The 15519-nt window shown below is 39.3% G+C and overlaps 1 protein-coding gene across 1 annotated transcript; it reads right to left on the bottom strand.

The window, feature by feature from the left end:
• Positions 1-306: 306 nt before the first annotated feature.
• LOC129771211 (interaptin) lies at positions 307-14309 on the bottom strand. The gene is made up of 5 exons (XM_055774631.1): positions 13826-14309; positions 3510-3652; positions 1146-3437; positions 937-1083; positions 307-869 (listed from the first exon to the last, which is right to left on the bottom strand). The coding sequence occupies exons 1-5, from the start codon at positions 13878-13880 to the stop codon at positions 624-626; spliced, it is 2883 nt and encodes a 960-aa protein (XP_055630606.1). The 5' UTR covers positions 13881-14309; the 3' UTR covers positions 307-623.
• Between the last annotated feature and the right edge of the window lie 1210 nt (positions 14310-15519).

Raw genomic sequence — 15519 nt, 5'->3', positions numbered from 1 at the left:
TTGTTCGTCTCGCACGCAGTGTTTTATGTGAAACACGGATGACTGGTTTTGGGTGTGATAATCGATTCTGATAGAAACAAATAAGAGGACCAGATCAAAATTTTGAGAAAAACATTTTTTAGTCGTTTTCTCGTAAGCGCATCAAATGGACTTATGGGTTTCTCAAACAAACGATTCAATTATTCCCTAAAAATTGAAGAAATGCAATGAATTTGGAACAACAAATAATTTTTCAAATTAGTCAATTTTCGGTTGAAATTTTGTTCGAAAAAACGAAGCATGTGATATACGACAGCAAAAATGATGTAGGTTTAACTAAGATTTATTTACACTACATTATTTTTTCGCCTTAATGTTTCAATGTCGAAATGTCTTTCTTCACAATTTTGCCGGAGCACTTTTTGCTGCATTATAAATTAGGTTTCTTATCACGTTGTTCCTATTGAACATTCCAGTAGGTTTATCTTATAATCGTATAATAAATATTCATTCAGTAACACTTTTCACGCCATATTTCATAGATATTAATACTTCTGAAAACTGAAATCTAACCAAACCGGACTTTGCCGGAAAAATCCAGAACCATCCGGATCCATCGAATTCTTAGCCCATAACGCGAATGATTAGTTATTCCTCTGGCGAAGCACGTTAGAACGCGGACTGTACACCGCCACAGTAGCCGGAGAACGGTTTTCCTTTCCGGGGTAAGGTGATGCAATCAGCTTCTTGGGCGTCTTGGGGCTACCGATACCGTAAAGCTTGCCCGAAAGGTTCATCTTCTGGGGCGAATCGAAGCTCGACAATTGCTGCTGGAGGCCAATGATCGTGTTCTCCTGCTTCTTGTTGGTTTCTTGCAGCTTGGCAATTTTCTGTAATCAATGAGAGTGCAAAATGTGAAATTGTTCGATGGTTTGTTACAATAGTTAGAAATGTTACCGCTTTCAATTGCTGGTGATCCTTGTTGGCTTCCACATTTTTCGCTTTCTGCCGGTTATTTTGGTTGTCCAGCAACTCTGCGTATTTATCGGAGGTTTCTTTGGCAAACTGTTCCACAATTTTTAGTTTTTCTTCGGTTGAACGGAGCTAGAAGGAGGTAAATCAAATTTTAGATTTGATTAGAGTAATGAAAGATTATTTGGACAAACCTTTTCGGAAAGATCATTCAATCGAGTGCCATCTTTGTCGTGATCACAGCCGATAACCTCTTCAATCAGCCCAATTTGTTCACAGTTTAGAGCCGTTTTTTCGCTATCCTCCAATTGATTGATGATATTCTCTATCAAAAGGTTCGAAACCAGCTCTTCATCATCGCTGTGTTTAGGAGTTTCAGGCGACGGGTGAGGTAAACGTCCTTCGCTTTGGTATTTTTCGAACTGCTCACACTTAAATCTAACTGTCATAATTTCCAACTTTATGTCCTTGTTTTCATTCTCCAAATTGGAAATTTTCTTATCTTTGGTGTCTAATTCGATTCGTGCCAGCTCAATCCCGGTGGCGAATTCGTCTAGCAATGTTTTCATATCTTGGATGTACGCTTCCCGAGCGTCGTACTTCTTCTTCAACTCATCGTACATATCCAGATAGCGCGAAATGCTCTCCTCCATCTTCTCATTGAACAGTTTACCCATCTGGGATACCGTCAGTATGGCGCTTTCCTCGGATGTGATGATCTTCTCGAACACCTCCTCTTTCTCGCGCATTTCCTTCTCGAGTTGGCTGGATGACAATCGCAACGCGGACAAAACCCGTTTGTACTCCTCTGTTTCCTCGCGCAGATTGTTGTTCTCGGTTTCCAGCTCCGATTTGCTTCTAAGCACCGCGTCCAGTTCAGTTTTGAGCTTCTCCACGTCTCCATCGGATTTTTGCAGGCGATCCATGAGTATATTTACCGTCGACCGGGTGTTGTTCAACGTGAGCTGATAGTTGTATCGCTCGGTTTGCAACCGAGTGTTTTCTCTGGTCGCCTCCTCTAGTTCCTTTTTGTATTCCTCCTTGGTTTTACTATTTCCCCCCAATTCGAAGTTGAGTTTCCTTTCGAGTTCGGTAATTTTATTCTCATGTTCCTTGATAACTTCAATGGACGCTTCCCACAGGGCTTTTAGGTCACGTTTCTCAAACTCACACTGCATAATTTCAGTCTCGGCAATTTTCTGACACTTGTCCATCTCTCTTTGCCACAGCATTTTCTCATGGGCGATTGCGTTAGCGATCGAGCTCTGGACCGACAATTCCAGCCCTTTGATTCGCTCTTCATTTTGTATTTCCGAGATTCTGATCTTCTCCTCGGCCTGTTCGCCGATTCGTTCGATCTCCTTCAGATGATCTTGTTCCAGTATCTTGATCTTGTCCGCATGTTCCTTGATCAGCTTGGATTTTTCGAGCACGAAGATCGACTCACATTCTCTAACCTTCATTTCGTTCACCTCATTCGTTGTGGCGAGCTGCTGGTCATACTTTTTGACTATTGCGCTCAGTTCTTGATTGAACTCGTTTCTCACCTCATCTCTAATCTCATCCATCTGGAACTGATTCTCGTTCAGTTCTTCCTGCATTCCCTCGATGATGGTGTTTTTCTCACTCAGTATGGCTAACAGCTTTTCATTCTCTTTTTTCAGCGCATCCATTTCGCGTATAGAGACACGACTTTCTTCCACATATTTCACCATATCGTCCTCTGTTTGAAGCTTGAAATAGTTCACTTGCTCCTTCAGCTCGTTCCCTTCTTTGGTCAGTTGTTCTAAGTTTTGTCCCATTGTGGTAATCTCCTCCATCCGTTTCTGTAGCTCCAAATCATGCGCCTCTAGAATCTCCCTGGTCGCCATCAGTTCCTCATTGAACAGGAAGCATTCTCCCTCGGCTATGATGTGATCGTCATGCAATTCATTGTACTTCCTCTCTAACTCCTTGTACTTAATCTCGAGATCAAGCTTCGAATCGTACAGTGCACTCAGCTGTTGCTCGTAGCTTCTGTGTAGTTCCTTGATTTCGGTCTCATTCTCTTTAACCTTCTCCAAGCATCCCTCGGCGATGCCTTGCAGCAGCTCGTCTGCCTTGGTAATGCTGGTAAGTTCTCGCTCAAGCAACATAATCTGATAGTCCTTCTGTGCGAGCCCATTACACCGATCCATTTCGGCTTGCTTTTTCTCGGCCAATAGCTCCCGCACTTTGGTCTTGAGCTCTTCGTTCTCTTCACGTGCTCGCTGTAGAGCTTCCTTGTTCACATCAATTTTATTGTACAGCTGAACTATCGGCGGAAGCTTGGGAGCAGCAGCAGAAGCAGCACTGTTATCTATGCTTTTCTCTGAAGTGGCTTTTGTGCCCACGGCGTCCAGGTCTCGGTCCAACTGACGTATTCTTTCGGCGACCTCCTTTGAAGAGGATTTCTTTGGAGTCAGGTCCGATATGTGCTTGAACTTGAGGCGCCGTGGAAGGGACGGCTGGAATAATATTGAAGAATACAATAAATGTCTGAACAGGAGGATATGGGTTGAGACGGGGGTTGTACTCACCGTGCGGAACAAGCTGAGTGCACTTTTGCTAGTTTTGATGGACTCGGCATCCTTGCTGCCCATCTTAATTTTTTCTTCCTTCTTAGACTTCTTAGAAGGTTCTTTTTCCTTTGGTTCGACAAATGGTGAAGGAGAGGAAACGACTGTAAAAAATGGGACACAATGAAAGACATGATTAGAGTTGGTGAAATTAGCGTAGAAATCTCGTAATACTTTTCATAAAATCAATTGCAAATATTGTTTGACATGAACCAAAACTGACTTTGAAATCCGTTCAGCACAATCCATCTTGTGTGATGTAGATCACACAAAATGGTATAGAAAATTGTTCTATCGAGTAAATGCGAGACCTCAAACAATTGACAACTGCTTGACTGGCATGTATCGGGTGTTGTTTTCTGATATTCCCTATTTTTAGCATCTTTCGAATATCATATGTTCCGGCCTTTGGGAACTATCCAGAAAATATGATATCAATCGAGGGAGTCAAAATTAACTTGGATAAGATTGCCAGAAAAGATGCCGAATGTAAAATCTAAGCAAGGTTAGGCTGTACAATCCGATCTGTTAAATCCGAAGTTTTTTTTTTGTAGGAAGGGACACTTTACATTAGTGATAACATAATGAAAGTTGTCTTAAAACACGTCGATGAATCAACTCGAAGAGTGAATGGCGTCTGCGGCTAATAAATCAAAGACTTGTCATAGCCCCACAAAAATAATCCGAAGGTTTCGCATAATCTTTCGTCTTTCAGGCTAATTGACAGGTCCATTACGTGATATCATTCGATTGTCGAACGTTCGCTCCAATAAATCATTCATGACACGCATAGTGTCGCATGTTTTACCGTCCTGTTGAAAGCACCGCCTCTTAACCCTTCTTTGCATAATGGTGAAAATTTCCATAATAACATTGAATGCCCAAAAATTATATAAAAGAACAAGTTCACTTGAAGTTGATCGTGTCTGAACGTTGATTTATTATACTAATAAAGAAAAAAAAACATGCAAAGAAGGATTCACATTAGGAACATTCAATTGTGATACAAAAAAATGTCTGTCATTTATAAAAAAACAGCAAATTCCACTGGTCCAAAAGGCGCAATTAACCAAAAATGAGCTTCGTCGCTGAAAAAAATAAATTCTTGTGAAATTTGACGATGAGTTTCGCAACCTGAACCACGGTTTTCGTGAAACGTCCAGCAGTTCTAGCCGTTGCACAGTGGCACGAAACTGAGTCGGAAAAAATCCTTTTCTAAGTGTAGTGGTAACTGATTTCGAAAAAAAATGATAAAAAAAAACATCGTGAGGCTAAAAATACGAATATTTTCACACTAAATTAGTTATTAAAAAGATAGCTTGAAATATTGTAAAAAGTTACATTATCAACAACGTTTTTCCTATTGTTGGGATACGCATTCAAATGAGATAAAAAAATGCAAACAATGTGTAAAATTATTCGAATGGATGTACTTCATCACTTTTATAGCAATTGATTGAGCATATGTTGGCTAAGCTTCTCGAACTTTGTCCCGCAGAATATTATTTGGGAACTTCAGTTGTTCGAAGTGAAACATCGCGTTTTTGCTTCAAATTTTATGAACGATGGGTAAAATGTGGCAAAACTCTTTCCGTATTTTTGTCCTGTTATGATGATTAATTGGATGATAAAATTTAGTTTGAGATACCAGAAAATGCAAATAAGAAACGACGGGCTAAAGTTGGTCGTACGTCAAAATCGTTCGAGAATTCGACGTTTCGGTCGAAAGACAGAAAACAGAAACGCTTCGAAAAAATCACTCTTCTGTTGAACTTTTGTATGCTAAAAGTGAAGAACATGTTTCAAAACTACTTTTTATTATTTTCAGTAATTCATTAAGAGCTCCAATGAACTCGTTCTTCCTGTAAAACTGAACCCTGCAGGTGTGTCTTTGATTTTTGAAGCGAAGCTTTTGAAGCAGAGCTCAGTATCTTTTAGAGTTCCCTAGAGGTGATATTATGAACTAATCTTTGGTAACCCCGTTTTGGCCAGGGATCATAATTGCAACTTTTCAGAAGACACTATGTTTCGAAATAATATTCCTGAGGAATTATCAATTTTACCTCAATTTGATTTTTTTAACCACTGTGCGCCCTAGCTGTAAAATTGTGAATTGAACTATTGTCCTCAGGGATCATATGATCAGCTTTGGATACAATGTCACACAGGAAACACAATGTCTCTAGGAAACATTCCTGAGAAGTCATGATTTGTTTTCGTTCCGATTTTTCCTGACCACTGCGTGCCCTAGTGGTGATATTATGAACTAAACCATTGTCATTCCCAGGGCTCGGCATAGTCATAGTCAACTGAGGATAGTTAGCTGACTGACTATATCCGTATTCAGTCGGAAATGACTTTTGGCATCTTCACGCAGTTTCTCTGTCGAAACGACTAAACAGTCAGTCGGGCGTTTAGTCGCTATCTCCCTCTACTGACTCGACTATATCATTTCATTCTTCCCAGTCAAATTGTCCTCATTCCATTTTTAAGTGACTTCTCCCAAAACGAATTCGTTCCTCTCTTTCTATCTCCCATGTACTCGCGCATGCACCGATGTTTGAGTTCAACGTGGTTTGACATATGCTACAGGTGAGCTAGATTTTTTTGTATCGTACACGAACATTACTCACACGTATAAAATAGCGTGCACTATTTTGCTCACTATTTACTAATACTAACATAAGGACCTTTATAGCATACTTGATAAATGTCTAAGTTCGATGGTTTAAGTTCACGATGGGTAGATAATAAACCGTCCATTGATCGGGTAACTACTTTTGACGTAGAACTACGTCTTTCATTAAGGGTGCCAAATAAAAAAACAGGTCACGTTTTTATGAAATAAAGTTAACATTAATAACTATTTTTGCCACGAATGGATTTTGGCGATTTACATACCAAACGAATCGGAAATTCCCTAAGATTTGTTTAATATGCTGTACATTAGAATCCCCTGGTTTGTAAATGGTTAAAATTCATGAAAACTCTCATTTTCCCATACATTTGTTCTGTCCATTTGTGTGCTTTCCCGAACAGAGCTGTCAATAACGAGCAACTTATCGACGACCAACGAAGGGGAATCGTAGGATTTGAAGCCTCCGTGAACAAAGGAAAAGAAGAAGAATGAAGGGGAATACTTGCCTAGAGTATAAACAGTGGATCTCGCTGAGGCAAACTTTCATTCTAGAGGTGTGCAAATCAGCTCATCATGATGAACAGCCCTGATCATATCAGCTCATCTAAATGAGCTGTTCTTTATGAACAGCTCTTCAGCTCAGTTGTCAGTGCCGACTTTCAATTTGGGTCCCAAACTCGATAGCCACGAAGCCAGTTTGAAAATGTTAAAATTCAAATGAAATTTTTCACACCATATTATTAATTACTTGAAACACGTATTCCAGACTATTATTTACAACAGACTCGGCGAGTACAACATTTCCGACATTTTTACTGAGGCTTTACATTACAATAGAAAGTTTTCTTCAAAAAAAAAAAATCTTATGAGATTTTTGCACCGCCTGCAAACAAAGTGTTTTTCATTGAAATAGAATACTCATTTGATACACAGAAGTTAATTTTCATTAATAATTTGAATTTTAAAAACGTGTTCATTCTGCCTGAGAGCCAATTATTATTTTTGGCGCCCCCTAAACTGGTAAACAAAGCTCAATGCCGTCAACGCGAATATAACAGTTGAAAAGACGAGGGACAAATGAAACTAAACTGATGTCTTAACACGAAGAGCGAGAGACGGTCAGTTCATTTGAATCTTACAGCTCACACACTCTCTTCAATTCTACAGCTCTTTTCTCTCCTTCATCATCATCAAAGTGAGCTGAAGAGCTGTTTGATTTTTTTTGCGAGCTGTTCCGCGTCAACTCACTTCAAAGAGTCGATTCTTCGGAACAGCTCATGAGCGGATGGCACATCTCTATTTCATTTGGCATCAGACTGTTGAGTAATCCAGTTCACTTTGCTTTCGCTGCGCTTTGATCTAAGATTGAACCCCACCAGTGGTAATCCAGCTTGGATATCGTCGTTTGCTTTTACTGTTCGCTATTCGTTATTCGAATCGTGTGTTTTTCTTCAAAAACAAAAAAACGCAAAACGAACGCATTGCCAGGGGCAATGAAATTTCGAGGCAAGCGTCATCTAATGATGCACGCGATGTTGGTGCAGTGAAAAGCGCTCGCACTGAACCGAGCTTTCGCGAGTGTGACACCGCATCGAACAACAGCGAAGTAGGCGATTTCGGCGCGTCGGTCGAAAATGTAAACGTCGTTACCCAGGCAGCAACCAAAATCAAGCTCCCCCCGCTGGGGGTGAAGGCGGTCGCTCTTGACAAACTCATCAGCGAATTCGCATCGATGGGTGTTACAGCAGAGTACAAGCTGTGTGGCATAATTCAGTCTTTTTCCAAGCAGTAAACATTGTTTGTTTTCCGTAATCATAGACTGACGTTATGGCGAAGCAGGCGTTAAGGTTGTGCGCCAAAAATTATTTGGGGAATACCAAGCATCTTGAATGTCTTAATGTTATAAGTTTTTTGGGTTCGCATGCCAGTCGCAAAACTGCCTTCAACTAGGATTGCATTTGCGTTAATCTTGATCATAATGAAGCAATGCTACTGTTTTCGAGGTTGTTGATATTAACAAAAAGAGTTTATTTCACTTGTTTAGTCACCAACAAAGTAAATGTCCTTCTGGAATTTTGTATGTGATTAGGTTTCGTTTGCCAGTAGCAAAACTTCGTCCACTAAGGGTGACAGATGCGCTTCTCTCGAGCATGAGAAATTAATCCAACTTTTTTCGAGGTCAGTAATATTAACAGAAGCGTTTCTTTTGAGAATAGCGCAAAATGATGAGAAGTGTTTATATTCCTAGTAGTTCAAGCCATCAATGTATGGCTCTGTATGCATGCAATAGTAAATAACATGTAGCATGATATTTGATACTTGCAAGTGTTGTCATTGTTGTTGTTTTCATGCGGTGATATATTGATGTAGTAATGAGATGTGGAATAATGATGATGGTGCACCATGTATATAATCAACTGTAACCGAGTCTATATCAATTGCGAAAAAGGCCACCGGAACAGTGTTCGAGGTAAATTTTCAATGCATTAACATGAAATAAATTGCGACATGCGATCAGCTTGTGTATTGTTTCGCGAGGGTAAGAATGAACAATCAAACAATTATCGTCATCTGATCCTACAATGAAAAATCCATTTCAGAGATTATTCTACTAAGCAGTCGTTTTTAAAATTTCACAGCACTCTAGAATAATATCCGAAGGTATAAACAAGCGATTTATATAAAATAACAGCGTAGTTCTACGTCAACAATGCGGTCGTATCTTGGACACAACCTCCTATATTTTTCTTTGCATCAGAAATCAAGTTTTCGTTCCTCTTTATATGGACACAAAATAAGATTGCGTACGCGGGTATAAAATTAGTGTCAGGGGGAATTGTAAGTGTGGATTGAAGTCAGTTGAACGAAGAGGCAGATTTGTATTCATTAGTCGAGTCAGTTAAAATAACCACTGACTGGACTAGTTCACCAGTCATCCTCGCTAGTCAACGTTAGTCAATTCATTTTCTAGGCAAGTCACTTTTTGTTGGCGGCGACTGCCGAAGCAGTCCTAGTCGAAGCGAAGCTACTTAGAGTAGAGTCGGTTTCATTTTTCACCTCCGAAGATTTCGGGCCCTGGTCATTCCGTTATAGCCAGGGATCATAGGATCAACTTTGCTGAAGACAACATGTTTCATATGCAACATGAAACATATTTAGGGAAAATATGACAGATAAAATCTCCCAAGGCACGTGTGTCAAAGCAGCAATAGTATTTATGAGGTCCCTCCAACATTGGTCATAATTATGGAAGAGACATCTTTCCACCCCACATTCATTCACTTCCTGTTCAAACTGCGTAACGTAATTCTACCAAACTTCTTGCATTCCAGGAAACGTGCCAACGTTTTTTTTCCTTTCTGTTAACTGATCTTCATTAACTGTGAGGTCACTCCAGCATTAAACTTGCGACGCAAGCTGCTTCTCGTCTCGATTGTCATCGTCGTTTGTCTGAATTTTTCCTTGGGTGATCTTTGAACCCAATGTCCAAAGATCACCAAAGCGTGATAAATGAACCTGGGTCGTGTCGCAACAAAGTGTAGGTATCCGATACCGACCCCGGTTGACCCTTCCCATTTGGCTGGGCGTGGGAGGGCGTCCAACCGTATCCATCCGAGTGCGTTACGAACCGGGAGAACAATTAATCATCGCCAGAGGAAAGGATGCATAAAAGAAAGTTGTTTTTTTCCGAATTTCCGGTAGTGGTGAGCTATGCTATGAAAGCGTTCAAATAATTTTTAATCGCATTCCCATACTTTTTTGATTATCCGAGACGAATTAGTCCCATGGGAGCCCCTGGAAGGTGGCAGTAAAAAAAAACCGTAACTTACATCTGCGTCTTGAATTTGATTAGATTGAATGGAAGAAAAGAAAAGAGCGCGCGCATCGAGAACGAAAAAGAGGGGGACATCTGTCCAAACAAACTCTTTTGTGCGTGCGACCAAAACAGCAGGCGTTGAATCGCGCGTGCGTGTGGTGCCAAGTGACAGACACTGGTGATAAGAAACATTACAAGAAAAATGAAACATAACCGAGACCCTTGACTCCCGGGGTGCACTGCACCAAGCTTGCGAGAGGCAAGCTGCAACATTCTGCGCATGGAAGACTGCGTTCTGGGTGAGTTACTTGCTTTGTGAGGTTAGCTTCGTAGCGGAAAGGAAATGTCGATGGGGTACGTAGAAGTGAGTCTAATTGTTGTTGCAATTATAGAAGGGAATGAAATAAATAAGCTACTACTCATACACGATGTATTTTTAGGTTCTTCGCAGCATGCAAGATGTAGAAGTCGGTTAGAACATATCAGGGGGCTTCGACGAAGTCGGAAAAATCTACGCTTGTCTGAGGAGAGTATGTCATTGTGGCCCCGAATGGACAAAAATTGGTTCAATCTGTTCTATACAGGCCCCGGCTAAGAAGATATGATCCGCGAGTCATATGTGCCGCCAATTTAGTTGTCATCACCAAACTAATCGGTGAAGTCAAGACGATTTTATGGTTTACTAGCTGACCCGGCAAACTTGGTCCTGCCCAAAATTTATTTTTCGTTATCACGTCCACGTTTTCTTACTAAGCGAACGTTCATGAGTCCAATCGCAGAACTGTTCATTGATTGATCTTCGAATCTACTCTTTAAAATTATTTTTTACTATAAAATTTCAGTACTTCTACCAAAACTCGACATTATAATATCAAATTAGTTTCAGACACAATTCTCGTGCAAGATTTTTCATCCACTTGCAAAAAACATGTTGCTCCGTTATATTCTTTTTTGACGTAGGATTACGTCTTTCGGGAACATATTGAGGTACAAATTGAAAATCGAAAATCGAGCATATCGTGAAAATTGTCCATTTTCAAACGCTTATTGCTCAGTCATTTCAAGATGGATTGATGAAATTTTTGCATCAATCGATTTCGGTACTCCATAACAATTTTTTATTTTGAAGAAAATAATATATGTCCTGAAACCAACTATCGAACGATTTAAAAATCTCAACCCCTATCCTAACGGAAATACCCACTTCTGATTGGTCGAAATTGAAGACACATGCGGCGGGTCCCTAACAGAAACATCAAAACCAAGATGCCTGGGGGAAATCGGCATTATAAATACATGAAAGTAGGGGGAGTTTTTGCTTCCACCGAAATGTGTTCCCTAACAGAGACATCAAAACTAAGATGCCTGGGGGAAATCGGCATTGCAAATACATGAAAGTAGGGGGACTTTTGTTCCTACCGAAATGTGTTCCCTAACAGAGACATCAAAACCAAGCTGTCTGGGGGAATCGACATTGCAAATACATGAATGTAGGGGGAACTTTTGTTCCTATCGAAATGTGTTCTCTAACAGATGAAGACAGCCCTAAATCGGACAATTCCTTTCTTGAGTTTTGCTCTTATCAACATATTTGGCGATCCATATTTATTTATACAGAAAGAAGACTGTATAGAAGTGCGTTTTATCACATTAAAATCCATTTCCACTTTCGAACGAAGATCAATTTCGTTACCGCAAACATCAAATGGACTAACAACGCTTGTCAATATGTAATTGTAGAACACATGCGAAATGAATTTTTCGAATTTTCCCATTTTCCTTCAGAATTTTCCTAAAATTTTCAATTGTCACGTTTGGTTGAAATATGTTGAAATATGTGCATTATTTTTATGGCACCCCCTCTACTTTCCTAGTGGAGGAAAGGGGTGTCATAAAATCACAGAATAATTTCTCGTACCCAAAAATCCTTACATCCCAAATTTGTTTGATTAGTTCTCGAGTTATGCAGAAGTTTGTGTTTCATTTGTATGGCAGTACGCCATACAAATGAAACAGAAAGGGGGGAGGGGTCTCGAACTATCATAAGAACCTTCCCCGACCCCAAAAACCCCTACCGCTCACGAGTTATCTCGTGTTTCGCGTTCCGTCTATTACGGATGGATCACGATCACACACGTGTTTTCTACACTTGATGGTCAAATTCTTGGTCTGCCAAGAATTTAACACGGCCTACCGATGGCTCGCCTTCGTCTCATCCACACCGAAGGAAACGATCTCATTCGTGGAATCCGAACAAATGAAGCGTACAAGTTTGACCCAAAACGTGCTGTCCATAATGTGTTAAAAAAACCTATTTACTATAAAAAAGACAATAAATTAGAAATATATTTTTTAAATATCTCGAAAATGGCTGCATTTAGAAGGAGATTATTTCAAATCACATCAGGATTCATAATTTGTGGCTAAAAATGATTGTTAATATACAAAAATTCGAAGTTTCGAAAATTCATAAAAATGCGATGTTCCTCAAAGTTCGTCGAAAATAATAATTGTACTTGTAACCATTTTTTGAATTTTCTACATGATTTATATTTTATATGAAATTTTTTTTAAAAAATTGAAAAATATGTATTTTAGATATTGCAAATTATAGTTTTTTTGTAAATAAAAAAAGAGTACTAATTTTTTCTCAATGTATATTTTTTTCACGTTTGAACATCAATACCCTATAACTCTTTCTAAGACACTATTTCGATACGATTCATAGTTTTTGAGATGTAAACTATCGAAGATTTCTCTTACTAAAATCGATACGTCCTTTTCAAAAGTTACACTTGAGTCAAAAAAATCCCAAATGCTGTGGAAAACTCATATTTCCTCCAACCCAAACAGAATACAAACTTTCATTCGAATCAAAAATACAAGTTTTTAAAATCGACATTTTTAGTTCGATTTCATTTGGAATTGCACCAAGATATAAAAACGAATCCGTTGCGTAAACTGGAGACAACTTTTGGATGTAGATATAAAACATGTTTTAATGACTGGATAAAAATTGTTGGAAAAAGTGTATTGCTTCGGATGGGCCCAATTTTGAAGACGTTAATATAAATTTAAATGATAAAAAAAACATTTTCTTTAGGAATACAAATTGCCGGTGTATATTGGACAGAGCGTATATGCCCTTGTCCTTCGACGAGTTGTCTCTGAATATCAGGGACCCAATCATTCCCATATGCCTGCCTCGCAATGGAATTGGAATAGCAATTCCAACATGACAACGAAGTTACTTCCAGCGCAATTGTTCAAAATACATAAAATCTCGCAATGATATCCTGTGACTGGTCTAGAATCGAAAAAAGAGGGTCGGAATGGCACATATCCGCTCGCACTGCCTTTCCCTTCGAGCAATACCAGCATAATCATCACAAAGCATCCATTCGCTCACTCTGAATTCACGTTTCCCCCTTTCCGTTATTTGTTGAATAAGATTTTTTATCCGCAGGTATATTTGCCTCATGAAAATGCTGGTTGCAACATATTTTCCCACGATTGGTGAAACCCTACGGTACCGACTGAATTCTGGTTCCAGACGGGAAAGATGAATCGTTTTTGAATTTCTCATACTGTCGCACACTGTACATTGCTCTGCTTTATTTGTTAGAAGTCGTAACACAAGATTATTGCACCTTTTCAAATTCAATTCGATAACGGCACCATCATAAATCAAAGTTATCCACTCGAGCACGAGAATAATTCTGAAAGAATTATCTCCACAAACCGCAACCATAACTTTGTTCACTAACAAAAAACAAGATATAATCCTTCGAACTGTTCACCACATCACGTAGCCACACTTACCTGGAACGTCGTTAAATCTCTTCAGTTTTGCCTTCGAGAATGACATCTTCAACATTTATAACGGGTTTTTGTGAACGGTTTAAGGGGTTGAACTTGATAGAATTTGAAGTTTTTAAAAAAAGTGGTGTTCTTACAAAAACAGTAAACGAAAAATTAACACGCTAAAGTTTTGACCACAGTTCCAACGTGAAATTCGCGGTTTGGTTTCGATAAATAATTGAATAAAAATAATGTAATAGAAAACTTGCTAATATAACTCGTGTCGTAACAGAACTAGATAATTTCTCAAAATAAAATAAAAACACTACTACACACAGTTTCCCTAACGTTTCTTTCCTTCGTTATAACAAAAAAATAAAATCTTTCGCGCGCCTATTCCATAACGGTCTCTGTATCTTCTTCGGAGAGCAGTAACGAACCGCCTCTCTGATCCCTGAACGAACTTTCTTTAGCGGTGGTCTGTAACGAAGTGAAGACCCTGGCTCGAGCTCAGATCAGAGATCCCCTAGTTTTCCATCGTCTTTCGGAATCTACCTTCCGAAAGGAAATAAGCGAAAAAAGCGGTAACGGAAAAGGTCCACTCACACAATGATCGCATCATTATCCTGTTATATTCGTTCGTTTCCCGTCGGTGTAGATTCAACTCAAGGGAAAGATCCCTTCCTTAGGACGGTGAATTCGTTCACCTTTAAGTAACGCGGCTCCCGTGGCTTATCCAGTACCAGGATACACACTCTCACAAGACGGAATCGGGATGTGCGGGGAAAACAGGACAAGCACGATAAACACAACTTACGCGCGCACTCACACACGTCGACTGTCAGAGATAGAGATCATGTGTGTCTCGTGCCCCAGCAGAGGATATGGTAGCAGGCGTACGATTGCAATTCCCCCTCGTCGGCGTGCGCCGACGTGACCGTTAAAAAGTCTTCTATTGCGCGGGACTGGCCGGTATCGGTGTTCGAAGCATGGTTAACCCATCGTTGTTTGAGCTATTTTTTTATACGGTGTTTTTTTCAATAAATTATTGTGGAATGATCGGGAAAAAATGTTATGTACATTTCCGAATTATAATAAAATAAGTGAAAAAAAACTTTTTAAATTAAACGGTTTCTTTTTGATTAAACAGAATAATAATACAGAAAATGTACTAAAAGCTAGAAAATAGCTAGGCAAGTAGCAGTTAGCAGTTATCATACCTTCCTTCATTAATCAAGGACATTGATGAGACTAAAATAAAATCGTGAGGCATATAATGAAACCATTAAATGCGGATAATGGAAATTCAAATTTCAGATCAATCGGTCAACAGGAAGGGGGTCAAATTTGTATTAATGTGGGACAGCGCTACAGACAAACATGTTACAAACATGTTACAGGGCAAGCTAAATAAAACCGTTTAAGAATATAACTTTCTTTTGGCTTACTACAAGTTTTTTCTTGTATACTCTCAAACAAAATGTTTTCATCAAATGTTTTATACTAATGCTACTTTAAATCTCTTTACATTCAGGAATGGACTTCAATTCAATTCATTTATACTGTTGTGTTTCTCCTAGACTATCCCTCCTGTATTTCACCTGAGTCAACCAGATTTTTGAGAACACTTTACACCTCATTAGTCCAAAATACTTCTTCCTTTTTATGTTGAAGAATTCCAAAATCATTGAAATGAACAGCAATTTTAGTGATAG

The sequence above is a fragment of the Toxorhynchites rutilus genome, chromosome 2, assembly GCF_029784135.1.
Source record: "Toxorhynchites rutilus septentrionalis strain SRP chromosome 2, ASM2978413v1, whole genome shotgun sequence".
In the NCBI taxonomy this organism is placed as follows: Eukaryota; Metazoa; Arthropoda; class Insecta; order Diptera; family Culicidae; genus Toxorhynchites; species Toxorhynchites rutilus.
This window is presented reverse-complemented; position numbering and strand designations above follow the sequence as displayed.